Genomic DNA, 26,047 nt, shown 5'->3' with positions numbered 1-26,047 from the left:
GATCTATCAATCAGCCTACCTATATTCATACATATGTCCAGCTTAAAAATAATTAAAAAGCAAATAACCACTCAGGTCAAGAAACAGAACATCACTAGCACTCCCCAAAATTCCTGATGTAGTCACCCAATCACATCCTCCTCTGTGATCATTCTTTTTTTTACCCCCAATATATTTCTAACGCTTAGAAATTTCCTCTAAAACTGTTGATGTATCCTTGAAAGGTTAGATAAAAGAGCTGTGAACTCACTTGATCCAAGTCTCTTTTTTAATGTCAGAGTTTAAATCACTTTTTCGATCACCTTTATGGCAATTGTTCTTTGAGTGGCTCTCATACTGTAGCATGCTTGTTAAAACACAGATTCATACATCCCACTCCCAGGGTTTCTGATTTAGTAGGTCTGAGAATTTTACTTCTAACAAGTTTCCTGGTGATACTAATGCTGCTCACTGAGGGGCCACATTTTGAAAACCATTGGTCTCCATAAATAATCCATTTTTTCTAGGTTTTCAAACTTGGAGCCACATTTTCAAATTTGAAGTTTCACATAATGGTCTCATAATTTCTTTTCTACCTCCTGATCTGAGGTAATATCTCCTTTATCATGTCTAACCTTGTATATCTTTGTTTTCTTTCATTTTTTGGTGGTCAGGTTCTGTTTTAATGATCTCAATACAGAAAAGCTTTTGGATTTTTCTTTCTCCTATCAAACATGTTTTATTACTATTCCTTTAATTTCAGCTTTGTGTTTAAATTTTTTATAATTTCTTCATAAGATTATAAAATTCCTTTAATTCTCATCTTTAGGGTTATTTTTAAAGTGTTTTCTGATAATTTAATGATGTATGTGTCAAAGTTGTATTACAATCTTTCTGCAAGGGGAAAGCCAATCCAAAGCTGGTCTCTTGGTAAAAATGGCTAGAAATAGTTGTTTGCCCAAACACTCCACCAAAAAAAAAAAAAAAAGTTTGGTGTAATGTCGTTAGACTCTAATTTGGCAGTCAGCTAGGAAGATTAAACAATTAATTTTATTTATTTATACATATATATATAGCCAGTGATTCAAGAAGGCCCCCAGTGAACCCTGCCTCCTAGTTCTCATTCCAAATTGTACTAGGATTAGTCTGTGTGATCAGCAGAATACAGCAGAAGTGATGGCATGGCAGGATGATACGAGGTTATAAAAGGCACTTCAATCACTCTCCTTTTGGATCAGTTGCTGTGGGGGATGCTAGCTGCCACAGCCAGGCTTATCAGTAAGGGCCTGAAGCCTGCAAATAGCCACATGAGTGAGTTTGGAAGTGGATCCTCCAGTCCTACTTGAGTCTTGAAATGACTGCAGATTCAGATAAAAACTTGATTGCTATCTCATGAGAAACCCTGAGCCAGAATCATTTGTCTAAGTCACTCCCAGATTCCTGATCCTCAGAAACAATGTGAAATAATAAATACTTGTTGTTTTAACTGACTATGTTTGGAGGCTAATTTGTCATGTGGATAATAGTACACATCTATTTTAAAATACCAAAATTTTTCTATTAAAGCTTATGGAACCCATAAAAGTATAATTTACACCAGCTAAAATGAATAGAAGAAGAGTTAAAGATTATAAGAACATCAGAGTATTTAGAACTTAGTACATTTTACTGTGCTAGACTCTAGATACCTGTGCAGGCAAAGGAATAGTAAGATTGCTATAGAAACAACATACATTTTATCACCCTTTCTCAAGTTCTCTAATAGATGATTAAGCTGGTTTAAGCATTTGAGGACTTTCCTTTTTATTCTTCCCTTCATTTAAAAAAATTAATATTCATGTAGAAACTCATCTGGGACTGATAGTATGGATTCTAGTTTACAATTTATAGCAATGCAAAACACCTGCTTCTAATGATGTTCAACAATCTTTGGGGACAGGTCCTAACATATGTGCTGTAAATGTTTGTTTCCAAGACAATAATGGGAACTATGTTAATTTCAGACAGGAATGTGTTAGGATAAGGCTGTGTGCCAGTATTTGTTGAAAAACTTAAAACAATCATGAATCAAAGACCCAAAAGATAAGATTTAAAGGAAACTGACCTGACAAAAAACTCTCTCATACTATTATATATTTCTTCTTAAGAATACCAAAATTTTTATTTGAGTTTATGGTATTTTAAATAAGTCAGTGTATTTTTAAAATTAATTTGATAATCCCTACATTATTAAAGTCATACTGTTTTACAGAAATCACAAGGAAGATAAATACAAAAAATTCTTAAGCAACAAATAGAAGTACAATAACTTTACAAAACTTACAAGTTCACAACAGAGCCCATTAGCCACAAAATCCTGAAGTGGAACACAAATATTTTTCAAGCACTAGGAATCATTCAACCTAATGTTTTCATCTTCAGATAAGAACCACAGTAATAATAATGATAGTATTTTACTGACTGCTCATGTATGTCAAGCATATGCACTCACCTAACCACACATCCCTACTCCTGATCTTCTCAACCTTGCTTTACCCTTTTCTTTTCAAAAGCAATGATCATTTTCTAATATATCATACAATTTATGTATTTATTAGTCTAGAATTAGGTGAAGTGATTTACCTACTCTCAAGCAGTTCAAGCTGGAACATAGAACCTAGATTTCCTTATACCCATTTGAGCCAATCAATCCAGTCAACAAATATTTGTACACCTATCATGCACCACAACATAATCCATCCATAGGTCCAACTGCTACTTATTTTATAGGGAATATAAAATGTTTTGAAAGAGAAAATGCTTTAAAAATGATTCTAATTTTTTTATTGCTTAGAGGTTATTTAGATATGAATATATATTAATTGTGAACTTATAATATATCTTATAATTTTAATATATCTTTTATACTCTATGACTCTCTTTCCTCAATATACAGAAATATGCAAAACAAAATGTCCCTTGCAGAATCAGTTCTTTTATCTTTAAATGCTGTCACGTTCACAGTCAGCTTCATGATTAGGAACTGGAATTCAGACACAGTAAAGACCTGTTTGGTTTGTGACTCATGCTATATAGATTTTGGGTGGCCTGGTGCCTCTGGCAGTTCAGACCTGTAATGACAAATCATTGCTGGAATAATGATTTTTCCCTTCACTTTTGAGATCCTTCATCAAATAAGTAAGTAGGCTGAATATGGCAAAAATAGATTTGGGATTATGCTGTTAACACAGCTTTCCCAGAATTTTCACTAAGAGCTCACATTTAACCAATGACATTTTGATACCTATTTCCCCCTATAATTTAATCCCCAAACTCAACTTTAAATATCAAAGGTGTTTGTATATCAAATTGTTAAAAATATATTTATATATTTCCTAATTACTTCCCATTCAATCCAGTTAAACTTAGTGAGTTTCAGTCTGAGCTGAAGTCATTCATTCCTTTGTTCCCAAAATATTCATAGGGCATCTATTTCAAAGAACACTTCAACAGACTAACATGCAGCATCTTAGAATCTATGAGCAGTGACTGAGAATTATAATAGCAATTATAATACAGTGTGAAAATGACATCTGATAGAAGAACACTGTATGAACTAAAAAACACTGAGAAGGATTGAGGGAGAGCAAGAAAGTCAGTCAGCTAAGTGAAGTGGGTCGAGACATCACCAGAGTGCAAGGAATAGTTTTTCAGGGCAAGAGAACAGTTTGTGTAAAGACTAGGAAGGGAGAGCGGTGCACAGGAGGGACTGAAAGTTCAGTATGACTGCAATGAGGGTAGGAAGGTAGGGACTAAAGATGAGACTGGAGAGGACTCAAAGATCAAGGGCCAGAACATAGAATTTTATGAGCCAGGTTAAAGATCTTGTACCTTTTCCTGGAGCAATGGAGAGCCATATAAGTGTGCAAAGTTGATGTCATATTTTTGGAGAATGGATTGGAGCCTGGAAGACCAGGTTGTGGGGTTAAAGCAGCAGGAGGAATTGAAGATGTGAAAGATATTATCCAACTCAGGATAATAAGTTGGCATTTGAAATGGTGTTGAAGAGTCTTGATGATACTGGTAGGAAGAGATGGGAGCAGGAGAGATACTGCAGACAGAGAGAACACCTAAAACTCTTGAATTTAAGGGTAGTAATTTCCTTTGCTATATAGGAATCAAAAAAAAAAAGACTGTTGGAATGTGTGGCAAACACTGTTGATTGACAGTATAAAAGCATTCTTAATCGCCTCTTTTCTTTGTCACTTTCTACTACAGAGCTAGGAAAACCAAGTTCTCATTTTCATGGCCTCCCTTTGGTCTAAGAGTACTGACCATGTGACCTGGTTCTGTTCAATGAACTGATAGGGGCAATCTTTTGGGTGGCTTTCTAATAAGAGGATAAGTGAAAAAGAGAGCTCACTGCACTGCCCTCCCTTCTCTTCTTGCCTTAAATGTGGATGTGATGCTTGGAATTGTGCAGTCCTCTAACAAACAACCGTTAAAATGATAATATGTAGATGAAATGCTAAGAATGTTGGAGAAAAAGTTAGGACAATCTGCACCCTTGATGATATAGTTTTTTAGCATTTTTTTATTGATTTCTAATCATTTTACAATGTTGTGTCAAATTCCAGTGTAGAGCACAATTTTTCAGTTATACATGAACATATATATATATTCATTGTCACTTTTTTTTCTCTGTGAGCTACCATAAGATCTTGTATATATTTGATCAACTGGGAGACCAACAACCAGTAGACTTCTTGCAAAGAAAACTTTAAATAAAAGGCTTATGATTTAAGTCATGTTAGTTTTTCTGCTTCTCAAAGCAAAAGCATTCCTAACGGAAATAGGAAATAAGTTGGAGAAAGGAAGACTGGAAGGAATAAACTGACACCAAGTTAAGAATTCTTGTTGTTCCACAGAAGTGGTCTTCAGGTATGACTTTTATAGAAGCAAGAAATGTTCTCCAATACAAAAACTGCCTCATGTTCAAACACTTCAGATTCAGTTAACCTCCTTACTGGTTAATACTAGTGAATACTGGACAATTCAAACTCAAGCCTTTCTCTATGTAATTTAAAATCAAATTTAAACTGCAAAGATATACAACAGAAATAGCCACTGACAAAGTGCTAATGATAGATTATTTCATTAACTATCCAGGAAGTGGATGCCTGAAGTTGGGGTACAAATGCATGACGAATGGAATACTGACTCCTACATATATGTCGAATGGATCTATTTCAGCCACACTTATCTTCACCACCTTTTCAGAAGACACAGAAACATTCCTAATTTAATGCCCATGTGCTGATATTGCTTCCAGTCAGAAAGTCTTATCCCATCTTCTTTGTTTGCCCCATCCCAACTCATCCTTTCAGAACCCAATTCAACGATCATCTTCTGAATGTAGCATTTTCCAATATCCACAAAGTCACCTGTATGTCTTCTGTGCTACCAAAGTATGTCATTTGTATATCTGTACTACGTTCACCCTGTGGTAATATTCTGTTAACAAGTGTGTCTCCACCATTCGACAAGATCCTTCACTGCAGGGACTAGATCTTACTGCCTCTGCATCTTGAGCACCAAGCACTGTAACTAGCCTACAAAACACAAAACTATTGAGACAGAAATCAAATCAGTGGCTGACAGGGACTCAGGAAGAAGGCTGACGACTGACAACAGGAGGACAAGAGGGAACTTTCGCAGGTGATAAAAATTGTGGTGGTGGTTATGTGACCACGTGTATTTGTCAAAACCCATCGAACTATACACCCTAAATGGGGTGAATTTTTTTGTATGTAAATTGGACCTCAATAAACATGTACTGTGAAGAATGACACAGCAATAAGGGAGTGACCATGAATGAATGACAAACACAAAATGACACATTTACCTGAGACCTAATTTCCTTTCTAGGAGTATTTACTTTTTTAAAGCATCATCTTAAAACAGGGCAACGGTTAGCACAAATAAAACTTGGGCATTTTAGGTAAGCCGATGATTTCTGAACAGAGGCACTTCTAGGAATTCCTTAAATTATTCTAACTACTTTGCCTAAGTAGAAAAATGACTGGTCAATTCTGTCATTCAGAGACAACTTTGATACTGAATCTAACATAGTGCAAATCATTCACAAATCATAAAAATAATCCTTCCTACACACTAACTCAAAAGTGTTTTCCAATGTCTCAGAAATATTGATATTAGGAAGAGAGACCAGGTGTGCTATATAAATTTCAAATGAAGCCTAACTCTGAACCTGTAAAACTTACAAAATATTTTGTCTATGCTGCATTTCATCATGTTAGATCTTTGATCTTTTTACATGTGTTTTAAGATTAGTTATCTATCTAGACAGTTACCCTTAAATACCTTTGAAATGTGGTAATTTGACAAAAAATTAAACTGATTTTGAGTTAGAGTTGTGATGGATTACTAACCTATCTTTTCCTCTATAAAGACTTAAGTTGAAATCTGTCTTAGATCATGAATTTAAATGTTTATTACTTCTAATAGCAGTGAAAGATGACATGTGTCTGTCTGTGCAAGTGTGTTTATAAAGCACCCATCTCATCGCTCATGAATTTCAGTCTCTGCTCAGAAAAAGCACAAGCCTAAAATTAAAAGTGAAACATAAAACCTTTGTAGAGTGTCACTGTACATCACCTGGGGCAATGTATAGGATCATATAAAATTCACATGTTTCATTTCTTCTCACTCATATTTTAAACTCAGCATTTTCTACAGCACCTGTGGGGCAGCAGAAAACAGCCCATGTCTATTTTCCAGTCTTAGTTCTGCCTCCTACCAGCAAAAATGGCCTAAGTCACTGCTATTTAATCCTTTAGAGAGTTAATTTCTTCATTTTAACATGTAAAAATAACATATTCATGGTTATAGTCAAGATCAAATGAATTGATACACGTCTTTTATAAACATAATATGTTTTACTAGTTTTATGCTGAATTCTTATGTTGAGGCATGGACAAATCAATAACTTTATTGTAACTGGTCATAGCACAAGCTTGTTTATTGGTAGAATGAGAAGTGAACATGTGGGAATTTCAGTGATGTATGTGTTCAACATGTATTTATTAAGTACTTATTATATACATGGGCATTGGAGTAGTCATCTGGGATACACCACAATTCCGAGTTTCTTCAATTTGTTATAATATGACTAAGTATTATCCTTGTTTTACAGTGAGGAACTAAGGCTCAGAGAAAAAAGTGACAATTATTTAATTGGACTGTGTGACAATTGTTATGCGCAATGTATTTGTAAGTGCCTGGCATAGTTCTTGATTTTACAATTAATTATGAACTACATTAAAATATCATCTAGGGAAAAATGAGTGGCCTTTCGAGCAGTCTACACCATAATGTGGTGTAGGTCCAGAAATCCTGATTGATGGTTGTCATTATCCAAAGTTGATATCATCATTTCCCCCAAATTGGTTTTTTCTCCTCCTCCTTTGTTCCCTGTCTCAGAGGAACCAACATCTACAGCACTGTTTATTCCAGAATTCTCCTCTTCCCAGACAACATGCCACCCCGCCTCCTACTACATCTCAATCTATCAACAAATCCTGCCAATTCAATTTTATAATTTTGTTTCAAAATCCATCTTGTTTCCTTCATCTCCACTATTACTACCTTGGTCTAGGATCCATCCATATAACTTAATTTTATCTTAATTGCCTCTTTAAAGTCCCTATCTCCAAACACTGTAACATTCTGAGATACTGGAGATTACGATGTCAAAAAATGAATTTTGAGGAGGCACAATCCAGCCCATAACAACCCCTTATCGCATTATGTCAAGAAGCACATAACGTCACATTCAGCAGATCTCTGCATTGTAAGGATACATGTTTCCCTTTGTAACTAGCAAATCACCTGTGGGATGAATACCTTGTGACTATCCTACTCCTCACTATCCTTTCACTCATTCATTTTACCGTCATCCATTAATGATTCCTGCCTACATTATTATTTCAAGGCTGCAAAGTAGTGGTTTAACAAACTTATCATTCCTCTACATTTATTTGCTGTCATTCTTTTGTAAAAATAGGCCTTCATTCTTGCTGCACTCCAATTCAATGTTTATAAACACTAGAGTTAACTTTCTTAACTGCTCAGTAAACCTTGACCCTTTCCTCTGCCCCAGGGGATTAAGTACATACTCCCTCATATGGCCTCTCAAGGATGTCAAGCTTCTCCCTCCCGGTCACCACTTTACCTTCTTTACTGGTTTACTTGTATTCATCCTTCCAGACTCAGCTGTCACTTTCTCCCTAGCTTTCTGCACCAAATCATAAGGGCTTGTCTTGAATTATACACTTTACTTTCACTATCATAGCATATACAGCACTATTTTGTAATTTATGGTTAATTATCTCACTGACAGACTTTAAGCTATCTGAGGAAATACAAAAATCACATCAGTCTTTTTCATTCTTATATTTCCTAGCACCTCCTATAGTCCTTTGGTACTGAATAGGCATATGATAATGATTAAATAAATAAATTACTGGGAGTTATGTACTATACACAAATCTATATATACTATGATTTATGACTGGTTTATAGAATTTATAAGGATAATTTTAATTAAAAGTGATCATTCACATAATTTGTTTACTGGAAGTCTAGGCCCTAGGTAAGATGAATTCTACTCTAAAAATAACGAATATTTACTTGGTAATAACTACTGGCCAGGTCCTGCCCTAAGCATTAATTATTTCAAATTTAATCCACAGAAACCCTTTAGTGTGGGCACTACTTTCCCTATTTAACAGTTAAGGAAATTGAGAGAATATCACACAGCTACTAAACAAAAGTGATGTGATTTAAACACAGGTATCTAATTTCACAATGACTTTGTAATTTTTATTACTTTCTTATGAAGAGTTCATCTTCCTCATTAAAAGACTATAAATATATCACCCATGATTAGTTATTAAGGCCCCTGTTTTTGGTTCAGTAATGCTTCCACTTTCAAGAATACAGACATGTACAATGTAAGACATTTATAATATTATCAAATACCTAAGTAGAAACAGTCCACAGACAAAATACACTGCATAAAAATGTAAAATATTAATATGTATTTTACCCTCAAAACAGTGTTTTGACTAAGTCTAAGTAGATCTGGCAGTAAGAAGAATTGTGAATTATGTTTAATGTTTGTGGAATTTGAAATGGCTGAAGGAAAGAAAGAACTTTCTTTTAGAATCTCTCTGTAAAAACCAATTCAAGAAGAAAAAAAAATATGTACAGGATTGATAACAATGATCCAGTTTGACTTAAATATATTGTGAAACATGACATTTGCAGAATGGCAGATATAAAAGGATGATTTCAAGGTAGGAATTAATACAACAAAAATGAGATGCTGCAAGTACAGATATGGTAAAATTTGGACTTGAATTTGTGAGTTGAATGAGTCAAAGTATCAAGCATCATCCTGACACTGTAGATGTAGACAACAAAATAGTGATTACACAATGCTGTGAAGAAATTGAATTACAAGGACATTGGAAGAAAAAGTAAGGTCATGTGTGTATGTGTGTATAAACTCAAGTTTTTAGTTGAGAGTGTCCTGACAATTGTAAGAAATGCATACGTAGGAAAAAGAAGGGGAAAAAATTAGGATGAAAAAAAATCAAGCAAGGAAAAGATACAACGTGAGATTTGCTCTTTAATGGGAAGTTACTGAAAAGCAAGAATTATGTATTTTATTTAGAATTTAAATCCTATCTTTTTCCAGAAAAGCAATTATCATAGTTAACAAAATAGAGCAGGTAATTATCAAAAGGGTGAAAAATACTCACTATCTTTAATCCCCTAAATTGGTAATGGTAGATAATAGAGGTTTTGAATTTTAAAAGGCACATACAGGGATGGTATCTTCATGGTTTCCACCAGAATTATTAGGACTGAAGATCTCTTTGTCAGAATTTTTTAACGTGAAGCCCACAGAGCACCAGGAGGTCCATGAACTTCCTGAAATTATGCACAATCTGTTGTGTGCACATGCAATTTCCTGAAGGCATTCCATAGCTTTTTAAAAACCAGATTCTCAAAAGAGGTTCATTACCATCCCTTCTACCCCCTAAATTAAGAATGATTGATCTGGGAAAAGAAGTATTTGCTTACAAATTGGTAATATTGTCTTAGTTTCCTGTTACTAAGGAAGAAAGATCTATTTAATTTTATGATTTGGCATCTTGTCTTTTCCATTTCATATTTCTGTGTGGGAGGTAAGATTAACTTATACAAGTTTCCATTACCAACGAGGTGTGGTTTACATTTTTAAGATATCAAGTTAAGAAGGGATCCACATTTGCAAATCCCATTTTTAATCTCTGTTGCTGTTTATTATTTTGTTTGGTTTCCTATTCAATTCAATTCAAATTTCAAAGGGTTGTTCCTTCCTCAAATTGCTTCACAGGTTTATTTTGGTAAATATAAAGTAAAAAGAAATAACAGTAAAATTCCCACAAAGCCTTTCCTTCTGTTTAATGAAGAAATATGAGGATTCCAGCAAACATTTTCACTGAGCCCATTTCAAAACTAACAGGTAATTAACAGGATTTGTGCAGCTGTATTAATCAGGGCTCTAAGGAGAAACAGAAACAATATTATATACATATAAAGAGATTTATTATGAGGGATTTGCTTACTCGATTTTGGAGTCTGAGAAGTCCCTCTTGCAAACTGGAGGTCCAGGAACACCGATGGTGTAGTTCCAGTCCAAGACCCAAGTCCCCTGAAGGCCTGAGAACAGGTCCAGAGGCAGGAAAGGATGGATGTCCTAGTTCAAGCAGAGAGAGTGAGTTGGCCTTTCTTCCACCTTTTCTGTTCCGTGCAGGCCCTCAATGGATTGGATGATGCGCCCCATATGGGTGAGTGCAATCTTCATTATCAGTCTACCAATTCCAATGCTAATTTCTTCCAGACAGACCCGCACAGACACACTCAGAAATAATGTTTTACCAGCTATCTGGGCATCCTCAGCCCAGTCAAACTGACACTTAAAATTACAGCAGCCCCGCATGAATATTTTAATTTAAAAAGTGAATTATATCCCCATAATGACCCTTGAAACAATCATTTATTTCTGAAATCTTAGTCACCACATCTGAGTAGTCCTGCTGACAAAATTTTATTTTATGGCCTATATTCTAGGAACTTTATCTTATTTACCATGTTGAATCATAAAAAACACCATACTACAAACTAGAAATGATAATGCCTTTATGTGACTAAGTATATTTCAAAAGACGAGGTGCCTCTAATCACATTTATACTACTGAAAAAGAAGAATTACATACTATTGTGGGAAATAATTCTCTGGCAAAGAAGGTAGAAAAATGTGACGACATATAAACAAAGTCTATCAAATGTTGACGTTTAGACTCAACTGCTCTAAACTTGAGGTGAACAGGAAATTAGCCTAAGATTTCTAGATAGCTTCTAAGTCTCAGTATTTAAAGAAGAGAAAATAAGGAATATTTTAATTTTGAGAGAATCAGTACACTTGAGACAAAAATGTAGGAAAATGTTTGGACATGGTCCAGTTATTTATTACTACATAACAAACTAACCCCCACATTTAATAGTTAGCCATCTTGTTATATCTTATGATTTTGTAGGTTAGAAATTTGAGCCAGGCTTATTCGGTGATTCAAATTTTGTCATTTATTTCTCATTTACTAGTTGGAATACTTTAAAAGAGATGCTTTCCTTCCTCTATTATTTGATTACCTAGTAGAGCCCTATATAGAAAAAGGCAGGCTAAAAGCGTGATTCTTTTCCCACTCTTACTAGTTTTCATGATAATGAGTTGTCTCCTTTCAGTCTCTAAAGACAATTAGTTTCTTTTTTAATTATCAGAAAAAACTCATAGATTTACACATATTTAATGGCTTTTAAGTAACTGCAATTTTTAATCTTAATGAAGTTCAAATTGCACCATCTTTGGCCAGTAGTGGGAGCCTCTTCAAGTTGACTCCTGAATCTTTTTGACATGATATTAGTGATCTTTGACAGTTTCCTTGCTTTTTGGCATATGTAGACATTCCAGGCTCGTTCTACATTTCCTGTCCCAGACTAGAATCTGTCCTTTTTCCAAAAAGTCCTGGTTTCCTTTAGTGGTAAGTAATATTTCAAGATCACCAGTATTAGAGGTAGGGATATGTATGGGCTAATCAGTTTCTAGGCCTTTCCAGTGGACACAGATAGGAAGCACATACACACTACATGTATGTATGTATATATATATACAGTGTGTATCAAACCTCATAAGTTTCTACAGGGGAGAAAGTAGTTTTCAAATTTTTCTCCCATATCAATAATTGTTTATAGTCACTTTTAAAAAAATTGTTAGGTTTACTGAGTTATAATTTATAAACAATAAGATTAATCCCTTTTAAGTCTATAGTTGAGTAAAATTTGACAAACGTATTTAGTTACCACCATAATCAGTACACTCTGGGAAAGAGCAGGTTGAAACAAGCAGAGGATCAAGGATTGATCTTTGGAGAATGATAATATTTAGGGTCAGAAGGAAGAAAAATCAGAGGACTGATTTTCACTCCCAACTCCTGCTATCATTCTAGAAGATTTCAGGGTCCAAGCAGGAGAAAACTTCCATTCTCTTGCCCCTATTATGGCAAACATTATGTTTCCCCCAAAATTCATATGTTGAAATTCTAATTCCCAGTATCTCAGAATGTGACTCTGTGCTTGGAGACAGAGCCTTTAGACAGGTAATTAAGTTAAAGTACAGTCATTAAGTAAGCCCTTATCCAATAGGATGTATCCTTCTTTAAAAAAAGAAAGAAAGAAAATTTGGACACAGACAAGTACAAATGGAAGACTATGTCAAGTCGCAGGGAGAAGACAGCCATCTATAAGACAAGGCTTGGCTCTTTTCCAGCTATATCCAATCTCAAAGGGCAAGGAATCTGTGAAAGAGACACATTCACTCAGAACCTGTGCCTTGATGTTTAGAAAAAGGTTTTGAGTACCTGGTCCCTAAAATTCTCTCCTCATACTGCTCCAAGATGGCTAACAGTGACTTTTCCCCAGGTCTTTTCTATTGAGGGCCAACAATGCTTCTAGCATCTGTATCTTTAGATGCAATATGAAGCAAAAAGGCCCCTAGGTCAAACAGGTGATGAAGCAGTGGGGTGGGAGTAGATTTACCAAATATAATACAGGACACCTTGTTAAATTTGAATTTCAGACAAACAACACATAATTGTTTAGTATGAATAATTCCAAATATTGCATGGGACATAATTATACTAAAAAGTGTTCATTGTTTATCTAAAATTCATATTTAAGAGAGCATACTTCTTTTTTAAAACTATGCCAATTCTAGGTAGGGTCAGACTTGGTCATTTGAGCTGGATATCCATTTGCATGATCACAAAGTGCCTAATGGTATCAAACTAAGAGGGAGGAATTGACATAGGGGAGGCAGGATACATGTGCCAACCAATGTTCTTTGAATCACCCACATTCTGTCTGACATATAGGAATTCTAAACTCAATCTGGCTTCCCAGGTCACTTTCAAAATAGGATGATAGAATATATTTTACTTTTACATTCTGTTAGTTGTATTTATAATGTTTAGATCTTGAAGCAAATATTTCTCATAACCAAAAATAATTAACTGTTTATAAGCTGATGCATCCTTTGATCACATCATTTAACATGCATGCATAAATCTAGGGCATTCCATAGGATAACAAAAATAGGTACAATGGAAATCCCAATTGTGTAGCCTTTGATTCTGAATTTTATGGGCCCAGATACTTAATTTTATAAATGTGCCCACATTTGAAAAAACTGTGAACTCCTGTCATACAATTCAAAACACTGATTTATAAAACAGAATGCCAATTTAAGTTTACCATGACCAAAATGTATTTGGCAGAATAATGATTAATAGTAATTCTTCTCTAAGAGAAATGTCAACCATATGATCAAATTACAACTCAGAAAATTGCCTGTTTAGTCGTTAAACAGAGAGTAAATATTCTTAAGGTGACAGTTTTATCAAGATATGTGAATTGTCATTCTACTCTAGGCGCAACCCAGCCAACAGTGGGAAAGCAGTTCAGATGCTTTGAAATTCAACATACCCGGGGTTTTTTTCTTCCTTACCAGTTAACTACTTAACATCTGCAGGCTTCGGTTTCCTTCTTTTGTAAAAACAGGGTTGACAAGACACATAAAACATTCAGAACGATGTTGTTACACTGTCTACACATTATGTAAATATTACAGATTATAATATACAAAATATTATATTAAATATTCTTATTATGCTACTTATCGTCACTGTGCTATTTACCATTGTTCTATTTAACAACTTTGTGCCTAACCTGGAGAAACAGGCCACAAGCGCGCTTCCAAGACAGAGAGGCGGGTACGGGTTACCATGACAACAGCGCGCGCCTAGACTTTTTCCACTCTCACGTCGCTGGGGAAGCGAAAAGCCTAGGCTGCGTGTTGCGTCATCACTACGCGCTCATAGGGCTTCTCCGTGCTGTTTTAGAAGGGCCCGGCCCGGCTACCGTCGCTCCACGCCAAGAATTATTTTTTTTTTCCCAACCTTTGTTACATCGCACCGAGGCTGCAAGACCGTAAGTACTGAGAGAAGAATAACAGAAAGCGAGAGAGCATTAAAAGAGATGCCGCCACACGCTCTTCCCTCTGAACCTTCCCCGTGTTTTCTTGATCCTATCAGCTTCCTCTCAGCTGGGATCGCGCCGCGTCAACTTCCGGGCGGGTGCCCGCCAGCACAGCCGCCGCCGCTCCCCTCCTTTGGCCCCTTTGTGTCCCTGCAGTGTCGAGGCACGGGCCCTGGCACGTCCTTTCCCGAGGCAGGGAGCATCGTAGTGCAGGGAGCCTCTCACTGTGGGCGGGCGCGCGGCCCGCCGGGGGGTTAGCGTGGGGAACGTGCCTGCGCGTGCTGGGGTAAGAGGAGGTTGCACGAGGGTCAGCGTGTGGTTCGAGGAAGGAGGGGCAGGGAGGGGGGACGAAGGGGAGTAAAAAGAGCAATGGAAAATTTTGAAAAGATAACCCTGTCCACCTTCTGTTTGTTGTGGCCTAACAATGAGGCGCAGCCATAATAGCCATCCCGAGCCACTGGCATGTTTGCGGGCTCTTAATTGCCTTGGGAATGAACTGCTGTGGCTTTGTATTTTACGTTGTTTTCATGGCCTCTTTTTCTCTTTATTTTCTCCCTGCAGATTAGTTCAGTTAAAGCTCTCAACCCCACGAGGTTGTGGTTTCTACCAATATGAATCTTTTCAACCTGGACCGTTTTCGCTTTGAGAAAAGAAGTAAGATTGAGGAAGCGCCTGAAGCAACCCCTCAACCCTCCCAGCCTGGCCCTTCTTCACCAATTTCTCTTAGTGCTGAAGAGGAGAATGCTGAAGGGGAAGTTAGCAGGGCAGGCACCCCTGATTCAGATATAACTGAAAAAACAGGTGAGTTACAATGTTCCAAATTGATGTAGCATCAAGAGGGAGAGATTCTAAATTTTGTTCTTGATGCTGTGTGTACTGATGCATTGTCCTTCACTATGCCCTTTTAAATGTAGCTTTGGGACTGCGATAGGCACCATGTACCTCGAACTTAGGATCCATCCATAGTTGTTTCACTTTTATATGAGTTCTTAGAATCTGGCCCAATGATGGAAACTAAAATCAGAATTTAGGTCAGAATGGTTGCTACTGGAAAAAGCTAGGTGATTCAGTCCTGTGATAGACTTTGAGTCTGTTGCTGCCAGACGTTTTCATTCATTCCAGTATTCCTCCAAAAAATATTGATCATCTTCTGTGAGGTAGACTTTATGCAAAGTACCTGAAGTCAACCTCTACGAACAAATGAAGAGCAGATCACATTCAGATTTTTCCAGTCACCTGACTTCCTGGAGATCTTTAAAGTGCAAACGAATAATCGGTATTCTTCATGGTGAATCAACCATTTTTAACCTCCTCAGCAAATTGTCAGGGAAAATAGAATTTGCCAGGCCAAAAATCATCATTCCCATTTTAATCTATGTTTTTTGGACAGTCAACAATTAGAATATATTTGAACTATTACTGTGTTTTAGGCATAGTGCTGAGCGCTTCACATTCTCTCACTTAATTTACATAGCAGTCCTTCCAAGATATTATTATCTACATTTTGCAGAAATGAGACCCATGGAGATTAAGTTGTTAGAAGTTGATAGAACCAGAGTTCAAATCCAAACAGTCTAATTCCTGAGCATAAACTAAAAGTTTTACATTATACAATTTCTTGTGAAGAGTGAAAGGGATATTAGAAGCTTTATTTTAATGTTTATTTCAGTAATACCATTTTTTAATGCAAAACTCAGTATTTCATAAGCAGCTTTTAAAATACTGTGACCCTGACTAAATTGGTAATATATATCTTCTCTCTTAATATCTCCATTTTGTTTGCTATTCTTCTACTTAAATGTAACAAGTGAGGGCAGAGTTCCTGCAAGTTACCTAGAATAACATTTTAAAATACTTTGGTGCAATTGGAACATGGTGGAACCATTTGGTAGGCTGGATTAAGTGGTAATTAGTCAAATTTTGAAAGGCTTTGCTTATCTGACGACTTTTGAACTCAACCTGATTTCAAACCACTGAAGGATTTAAGCACTGGAGTGGCATCCCTGTATGCACTCTTTCAACAGATATTTGATTTGCATAATGTGCTGTAGTTAATGTCTAGACATCCGGGTACTTTAAGGTTTTAACAGTAAATATTTTAATCTGTTTCCTACGTAGTTAGGGAGGGCAGGAAAGGTCAGGGTATAGGCATGGAATTTTGAGTCTTTATAAGCCTCTGCTTCATTTTAGTTAAATGGGATGTTGGACAAGACTTTAAGATTATCTGAGATCCACAATTTTTTAATCTTTAAAATAAAAGCACTTCATAAACTGGAAATCAATGAAATGTCTTAGTTATTTGTCACTATTAGTAATGTGGAATTCTTAATTGCCTTTTCTAATCAGAAAGTGTTTCTTCTGCTTTACATTTTTTTTCCTGTCTGGGGAGACTTCACTCCTTTTCTGTTTATTGGGACTTTTCATACATTAATTCCTCTTAGAAACTGAGATTACCTTTAGGAATCACATGGTCAGTTTTGAGGACACTTGGGAAATAGGAAAATCAAGTTTGTTCTGGGAGTGGTGAGGATTCATCCTACTAGGAGTAGAGAGCTTTGTTTTCAGAAAAGATTATTGTAATTGATACTGTGGATTTTTGAGACTCTTAAAAATTAAGGCAAAGTTTAGACTTTACAATGTAGGTACTTGGGGTCCATTAAAGACTAAAAGGGTAAAGTGATGAAAGAAACTTGTTTTGTAAAAACAGTCAGTCTAACAGTCATGAGTACTATACATTATTACAGGGTAGGGTTTGATGGGAGACAAATCATTTAGGAACCACTTATAATCCACACTTAATGATAGCAGTACAAAGAGAGAAGGAGGAGACATGAGAGATTCCGAAATAAGAAAGGGAGAGATTTTACAACTAGATCCTTGCGAATGAGATAAAATGAATGCTAATAATTTTAGCTAAAGTAATTGGGGAATAAAAGATAGCTTTGTACATCAGAATAGGTATTAAGTACCCACTGTAAGACATTGGGCATGCCTTTAAAAATTCAAATGAGATCAAAGGTCCTGCATGCCATTTAACTAGACGAAAAGCAACTTGGCATAGGGGAGAGGGGGTGCTGAATTGAGCACTGGACCTTGGGGAGAGGACAAGACACTGAAGTTGGAATTAAGATTAGACCAGATATATTGGGAAATCATCAGTGGGCTATGAATACTGACCTTTTTTTTTTTTTTTAGAGGAAATCTGATCCTTTTTAAAATTTTGTTTATGTTTTTGTTGTGGGAGGGAGGTAATTAGGTTGATTACTTATTTATTTAATGTAGATGTTGGGGATTGAACCCAGGATTCATTCATGCTAGGCATGCACTCTACCACTGAGCTATACCCTCTTCCCCTGACCTTACTTTCTTTATCATCAACTGGTAACTTATTTTGTTATTATTTGGGATGATGCAATATTTGTTTATTTACAGTAGTTTTAGGGTCTAAGTCAGTTTATAGGACAAATTGTATATAGTTAAAGTTACCTATAATCACTCTTTTCCTGCTAATTCTGTTTTTTGCCTAATACAAGATTTCATTTCCTGCCACTCTCCTTTAGTTACTGTGCTGCAAACACAGTGTTCCTTGAATATGTCAAACATCATTCAGTCTTTTCCTTCTTCTCATTTGCTCTTCCTTATGCCTCTAAGACGCTTTCTGTTGATATCTGCATATGACTAGGCTTTGTTTCATTAGGGTTTAGTGAAGTGTTATCTTTTGTAGAAGGCCATTTCTTGACCAGTGTCTCCGAAGTAGCAACTCCCTCCCTTTTACTCTACTATATTTTTTTGTATAGTATCTTGTCACCATCTAACATTACATTATATATTTGTGTCTCCCTTATTAGAATGTAAGATATATGAGAACAGAGACCTTGTTCACCTGACCTTCCCCATTGCTCAAAACAGTGACTGTTGTATAGTAGGTCCTCAGGAAATACCTGTTGAAAGAGGAGTATTGGATGATAATTAGGTGATATTAGTACTTTGTACATTTTTTTTTTAATGTCCCTCCTCTACTTTATGATCTTGAAATGGTTACATAGCTGTCAGTCATTGTTTAGCCATGGATACTTGAAACTACTTTTGATACAAGGCAGGCTTCCTGAATCCCACCTTTGGATCTGAGGGCATACATATAACCTGTGGGCACCTCTCCTGCCTAGGTTTATTCTACTCTCTCAATGCCTAGAGTTATCAGTAGTTATTACTTACACTTTATTTGTCTTTTCTTCTTTTATTTTTCTTGGAGCATAGCAGGTTTAGAGGGAATAAAGCAATGGCAAATGAGTTTGAGAGAAGAGAACCTACTGTGTTTTATGCATAAAGAAAAAAAATTGAGCTAAGCCTGATCCTCAAGGAGCACCAAGAGGAAAAGACATATAAATATATATATATAGTTAAAGTAGCACAATGAGATAACTCATAATAAGGGAAGATACTAAACAGTATAAGACCACAGTCTAATTCACAATGATTCAGTTATCCCTTCTTCCTGCAGAGGATCAGGAAAAGTCATAGAGAGGGTGACTTTGAGTGGACCCTAAACAGTGAATCATTGCTTATTCAGTGAATAAGGGATGAAAATATATGTTGCCATGGAGTGTGGTATGTGTGTGGAATAGGTGAGGTTATCTATGGAAGAGGAGGTGTAGGGCAGTTTAGATGAAGCTGGAAAGATTTAGAAACAAAAACTGCTGGGTTGTAAGGCCCCTTTCTTTGTATGCTATGCCAGGGAGGATGGATTTTATTTGGTACATGATATGGAGCATTTTAGTATGGGAAAAACATTAATGAAGCTGTTGCAATAATTGAAGCCTAAATGTAGGGAAATGACATTAGGGATGGCAGAGGAAGCAGTTTAAGGAAGTTTTATATGATTGTATATGATATGTATTTGATGATCAGTTAAAGGTGGAGGATTTGAAGGTAACTTTCCTTGGATATGAGTGATTGGCTCTGTCAACCTAATTAGGCAGTAGGATTTGGAGGAAGATACCAAAACACGTTGAATTTGAGTTTTCACTCATATTTCCGTAGCAAGGTCTATTAGAGGGTTGAGCATTGGAGTCTGGAGCTCAAAGAGCTTCTTAGGTGAGAACCTGGAAAATCAACTTTGGAGTCATGCTTGTAGTAAGTTATCAAAAAATGTCCTAAGCAAGGTATATAGTAAGAAACATCAACATTTAATGATGAACAAAGGAAGGGAAACCAATGAAAGATATAAAGGATGACTGAAATAGACAGAGAATGATAATGCCCAGAAGCTAAAGAAAGAGGAGAGAGTTTCCAGGTTGGTGTGAACAATATCAGATGTTGCAGAGAAGTCAAGTTGGATGGGAACTGATCAGAGACCACTTTCCTTGGAAATTGAAGTTCCTGTTGACCTTTAGCAGTTTCAGTAGAAAGCTAAGAAGGTGAAGACTTCTCTTCCACGAAAGGAAAGAGAGAAGCAGCTTGACGGGGAAGCAATGTCAAGAAAAGATGTTTGAGGAATATTGAAAATTGAGCATATTTGTTGGCCAAGGGGAAGAAACTAGTGGAGAGGAAAAGGATGGGGTGAGGGGAGCAGGTATTTGAAAAGAGACATTAAGGGGATGGGATTGTTTAACTTTGAAAAGGAATAAAGGCACATTTTACCCAGGGGAGGAGGAGTGAAAGATAAAAATAGATGGGTTCAGAGATTATTTTGAAGTTGGAATGGGGGAATGTTTTAGTATATGCTTGATGAATTTCTCTGATAAAAATAGATGGAGTTTTCTAAAGTCATTTCCATTTCAGTGTGTTCGTAATGTCAAAAGTAACTTGTTAATAAGTGAGAAAAAAATTTTAATTATACCAGTTATCAAAAAGATTACCAGAGAGCACTGCTCTGCCACATACGGATTGTATGATCTTGGTCTTGATTAAGATGTCAGCGTTTTTGGACTTCATATCCTTTGTCTAGATGTTCCTTGAAGTCCTTGCAGACAGCAAAATGGGTAAAATCCTTTGAATGATGAAGCCGAATGTATCATTTTAATGTCATGATTCTGTAACTGTCAGGTGATACTCATTCCTTTTTAAGTGTGGGTGGCCAAAATGTGAATCATTGCTGTACCTTTGATTAGAAATTCTGGTTCCTTAATGTCTGCTAGTGTTAGTACTTAGTAAAAGGGTTGGTGCTCAGTTGTCGTAATATAAAGTACAGAATTAATTTTGTTACAAAGACTAAAGAAAGGGTGATACCATTTTCCTTCTTCGCTCATTATTTGTCATTTACTAGTCACTTATCCCAAAACCATTTATTGATGGATCCTTTTTCTTATTTTCGAAATGTCATCATTATAGACATACCTCAGAGATATTGCGGGTTTGGTTCAGACCACCGCAATAAAGCAAGTATTGCAGTAAAGCAAGTCATGGATTTTTTGGTTTCCCACTGTGTGTAAAAGTTATGTTTATACTACACTATAGTCTGTTAAGTGTGCAATAGCATTATGTCTAAAAAAATGCATACATTAATTTAAAGAATACTTTATTGCTTAAAAATGCTAACCATCTTCTGAGCCTTCAGTGAGTTGTAATCTTTACTGGTGGAGGGTCTTGCCTTGATGTTGATGGCTACTTACTGATTGGGGTGGTGGTTGTTGAGGGTAGGGGTGATTGTGCCAATTTCTTAAAATACGAAAACAGTGAAGTTTGCTACATCAGTTGACTCTTCCTTTCTCAAAAAATTTCTCTCTAAATGTAATACTATTTGATAACATTTTACTCACAGCAGAACTTCTTTCAGAATTGGAGTTATCCTCTCAAACCCTGTCACTGCTTTATCAACTAAGTTTTATATAGTATGCTAAATCCTCTGTTATTTCGGCAGGCTTCACACTGTCTTCAGGAGTAAATATCATGTCAGGGATCTCCTTTCTTTGCTCATCCATAAGAAACAGCTCCTCATTAGTTAGTTTATCATGAGATTGCAACAATTCAGTCACATCTTCAGGCTCTACTCCTAATTCTAGTTGTCTGCTGTTTCCACCACATCTGCAGTTCATTCTTCCACTGAAATCTGGAACCCCTCATAGTCATCCATGATGGTTGGAGTCAGCTTTTTCCAAACTCCTCTTAATGTTGATATGTTGACCTCTTATGAATCATGAATGTTCTTAAGGGCATCCAGAATGGGTGAATCCTTTCAGAAGATTTTCAGTAGACTTTACCCAGATCCATCAGGGGAATCACTATTGATGACAGCTATAGCCTTATGAAAAGTATATCTTAAGTGATAGGACTTGAAGGTTGGAAATGTTCCTTGATCCATGGGCTGCAGAATGGATGTTGTGTTAGCAGCCATGAAAACAACATTAATCTCATTGTATATCTGTATCAGAGCTCTTGAGTGACCAGGTGCATTGTCATTGAGAATATCTTGAAAGGAATCTTTTCCTGAGCAGTAGGTCTCAACAGTGGGTTTTAAATATTCAGTAAGTGATGTTATAAACAGATGTGCTGTCAATCAGGCTTTGTTCCACTTACAGAGCATAAGCAGAGTAGATTTAGCATAATTCTTAAGGGCCCTAGGATTTTTAGAATGGTAAATGAGCATTAGTTTCAGCTTAAAGTCACCAGCTGCATTAGCCCCTGACAGGAGAGTCAGCCTGTCCTTTGAAGCCAGGGATTGACTTCTCCTCTCTCGTTGTGGGAGTCCTAAATGATACCTTCTTCCAATAGAAGGCTGTTTGGTCTACATTCAAAATCTCTTGTTTAGTATAGCCACTTTCATTAATGACCTTAGCTGGGTCTTAGAGCTTCTACATCAGTATTTGCTGCTTCAACTTACACTTTTACATTATGAAGATGCCTTCTTTCCTTCAACCTCATGAGCCAACTTCTGCTAGTTTCACACTTTTCTTCTATAGCGTCCTCACCTCTCTGAGCCTTCATAGAATTGAAGAGAGTTAGGGCCTTGCTCTGGATTAGGCTTTGGCTTAAGGGAATGCTATGCCTTGTTTGATCTTTTATCCAAACCAGAAAAACTTTCTCCATATTTTCAGTAAGGTTGTTTTGTTTCTTATTCGCGTGTTCACTGGAGTAGAACTTTCAGTTTCCTTCAAGAACTTTTCCTTTGCATTCGTGACTTGGCCAACTGGTGCGAGAGGCCTGGCTTTCAGCCTTGTTGGCTTTAGGTGTGCCTTCTCACTAACCTTAATCATTTCCAGCTTTTGATTTAAAGTGAGGGATGTACAACTCTTCCTTTCACTTGAATACTTAGGAGCCATTGAAGGTAATTAATTAGCCTAATTTATTGTTATGTTTTAGGGAGTAGGGAGGCCGGAAGAGAGGGGGAGGGGGAACTAGCTAGCAGTCCGTCGAGTAGTCAGAACACACGTAACATTTATCAATAAAGTTTGCCGTCTTACATGGGTGCTGTTGGTGGCACCGTAAAACAATGACAGTAGTAACATCAAAGATCACTGATCACCGTAAGAAATATCACAATAATGGAAAAGTTTGAAACATTGTAAGCATTACTACCAAAATGTGACACAAAGACATGAAGTGAGCAGATGCTGTTGGAAAAGTGGTGTCGGTAGACTTGCTGAACACGGGGTTGCCACCAACCTTCAGTGTGTGAAAAGCACAGTATCTGCAAAGCACAATAAACAAGATGTACCTTTATTGTAGATTTTAATGTTTTGTTTTTTTCTTCTTCTTTAACCTGAAAGTTTAAAGAAGTCATTTCTTTGGTTTTTCTTTTTTTTTTTTTAATTTCCAAGTGACTGAAATTTTTCTTTGATGTTTTTATTAACATTTACTTCTAATTTCACTTTTGGTGACCAGGGAATGTGGTCTGTAGAATTTCTTCTTTTTATTTATTTACTGAAATTTTCTTTTTGTCCTACTACGCAATTTTTGTAAAAGTTCTAAGAGTACTTGAAAAAAAGACACAGTCTAAGTATAGATTTAATTATATGTCAAATAATAATGAGTTATTATTTATACCATTTTTTTCAAAGTGGATAACAAATGCATCATAAGTCAATTTCTTGGATCCTGACTACATGCATATAACCTTTTTTAAATTGTAATAGAATAAATAAAAGATTATCAAAGTGTCACAGTAAACCCTCTTAGACCTTTTTTCCAGTTATATATATATCTATCTAGCAGTCTGTGCTTAGGGTCATAAGTCTAATGTGTCTCTTACAGTGAGTTCCAGTCACAAATGTTTGAAGAGCACCTTTCTATATATTAATCATTTTTCTGTTCTCTTTTCTGTTAAGTAGACAAGAGAGTTAAAGCCTCATATTTGTCTCTGTTGACTTCACTCTATATATCCTGCAGTGTTTATGCATTTCATAATTAGAATGCATTTGCACATGTCAGTTACCTTTTTATTGTAGATATAAATTCTGTTATTAAAAAGTAACTTTCAGGCTTAACACTTTGGCTTTGTGCATTATTAATAGCATGACTTTCTTTTCCTTTCCATTTTTTGCATTTTCCTTTTGATTTCAGGATTAAACCTGAAATGTTTCATTTTATTTTATCTTAGAATAATGTGTTAGAAACTACTCTTAAGTTTTGTATTCAGTGCATTCTTCATCTTTTTTCTAGAGCTTTTCTCAGAGATACTTCGATTTATCTAAGATTTTAAAGGTATTTCCCTATCTATTGTGACGTTCAAATTAAGACTGTCCAGATTTTATAATCTATAGTTTCGGCAGTAAACCATTCAAAGGGGCAATATATGATGTGTTTTACTAGGTATTCAAAGGAACTGCCTTGAAAGTCAGTTGCCATGTTTGAGAATTGAACCATGTAGAGCAATATACAATTAGAATATCAAAAAGGGCACACTTACATAAGTCTGCAGAACAGGTATGAAGATTTATGTGTTTTCATTCTTCTTTGGGAGATCACCTTTATTTGTGGATTATCAAATTGATTGAGACTATTTCTGTATGAAATCATGGTCTCCTAGTAGTGATTTTGTTTGTTTTTTGAGTGGTCCTCGATCTTGGACCACTTGGAAAGGTAGACTCAGTGGCAGCTTTAAATGCTTCTTTTGTTTCATGGTAGACTTAGATTGAGACTGGGTAAAAGCATACTGGAAAATTTGGGATATAAGATTCATCTTTTCATACATGCTACTATTGGGGAATTTCATTTGGAATGACTGTGTGGAAACTTGTGATCTTCTCACATAGGCTAATAATGTAGGTTCCCATTGCCTTTGGTAATGAGATAATCATCTGCCTCTAAAACATAGGATTTTTTTTACTGTTTTTATATGGAAAGACCAGCTGTTTCCCCTCATGTTTCTTTCTTTCGTATTTGTTTATTCCTCTCTCATGGCACAAATTATGACTCATTTAGCTACTTATGTACATGGCTATTTAGCTCCTATTGTTAGTTTCTTTAGGGCAAGTAGAACTATAATTTGCCTTTTTTTTTTTCTTTCTTTCTTTAATATCCTCTGTCTCCTGGTACAGTACCTTAAAAAGATAAGGCATTCAGCAAATGTCAGAATTAACAGTAGCCAGTGTTTTTATAATTGTTTCTGCTTTTCACCATTCTTCCCTTTATTTTAATATTTTGCTTTTTTGCTTTCTTCTTTCTCCTTTGTGCTGCTGCTTAAAAGTGTTTGCTTTGAATCAGAAAGCATCATTGCATCAGGAATATCTTTTTGGCTATTGACTCTTACTATTTTTTGTTGTTTACTTCCAAAAATAGTTCAAATAAATAAATCTAAGCATTTCAGCACTATTCTAATTCTAGATTATTGACTATATTGGAAAGTTGATATTTTATATAAACAAGCTCTTACTGTATTCTGTTAGTCTTTAAAGTGTGATCTGTGAACCTTAGAGGTCCCTAGGATCAAAACTATTTCATAATAATGTTAAGACATTACTTGGTTTTTTTTTTTTACAGTGTTGTATCAGTTTCAGGTACACAGCATAGTGTTCAGTTATGCATATGTATTCTTTTTCATATTCCCGGTGCTGTACAGTAGGACCTTGTTTACCTACCTCATATATAGTAGCTAGTATCTGTAAATCTCAAACTCCTGATTTATCTCTCCCCATCTTTTCCCTTTGATAACCATAAGTTTGCTTTCTGTATCTGTGAGTCTGTTTCTATTTTGTAAATAAATTCATTTGTGTCATTTTTTAAAATTACACCTATAATTGATACCATATGGTATTTGTCTTTCTCTGTCTGACTTCACTTAATATCTTTTGAAACAAAATGTGAACTACCCTCTGCTGTGTACCAGAGTACAGTAGTTGTCTCAAGAGAAAGCATTTGAGGAGTTGCTTTGAATGGTGATCTGAGCTTGTCATTCTTTTACAGAACACCATTTTTACTTGAAAGAATG

At 35.9% G+C, this 26,047-nt stretch overlaps 1 protein-coding gene and 1 long non-coding RNA gene across 6 annotated transcripts in view; one reads left to right on the top strand and one right to left on the bottom strand.

Moving 5' to 3' along the window:
• LOC140686422 (uncharacterized) overlaps positions 1-14,672 on the bottom strand; it is a 190,781-nt gene extending 176,109 nt beyond the window's left edge. Inside the window, exons 1-2 of one of the 2 annotated variants that reach the window (XR_012060242.1) lie at positions 14,374-14,672; positions 10,659-10,789 (exon numbers count right to left, since the gene is read on the bottom strand). This is a non-coding gene — a long non-coding RNA (uncharacterized lncRNA). Of the gene's footprint in view, positions 1-10,658; positions 10,790-14,152; positions 14,194-14,373 lie in introns of those variants that run through there. The other variant, XR_012060243.1, reaches the window with a different exon arrangement.
• The window catches only part of SMARCAD1 (SNF2 related chromatin remodeling ATPase with DExD box 1), a 72,418-nt gene continuing 60,878 nt past the window's right edge, over positions 14,508-26,047 (top strand). The window contains exons 1-2 of one of the 4 annotated variants that reach the window (XM_072940426.1): positions 14,508-14,634; positions 15,244-15,483. In XM_072940426.1, the coding sequence (XP_072796527.1) occupies positions 15,294-15,483 (190 nt within the window). In that variant the 5' untranslated portion in view covers positions 14,508-14,634; positions 15,244-15,293. Of the gene's footprint in view, positions 14,635-14,761; positions 14,969-15,243; positions 15,484-26,047 lie in introns of those variants that run through there. The other 3 variants (XM_072940413.1, XM_072940434.1, XM_072940421.1) reach the window with 3 other exon arrangements.

This window comes from Vicugna pacos, chromosome 2 (genome assembly GCF_048564905.1).
Source record: "Vicugna pacos chromosome 2, VicPac4, whole genome shotgun sequence".
NCBI lineage: Eukaryota > Metazoa > Chordata > Mammalia > Artiodactyla > Camelidae > Vicugna > Vicugna pacos.
The sequence above is the reverse complement of the archived record's forward strand: the minus strand, read 5'-3'. Positions and strand labels throughout refer to the sequence as shown.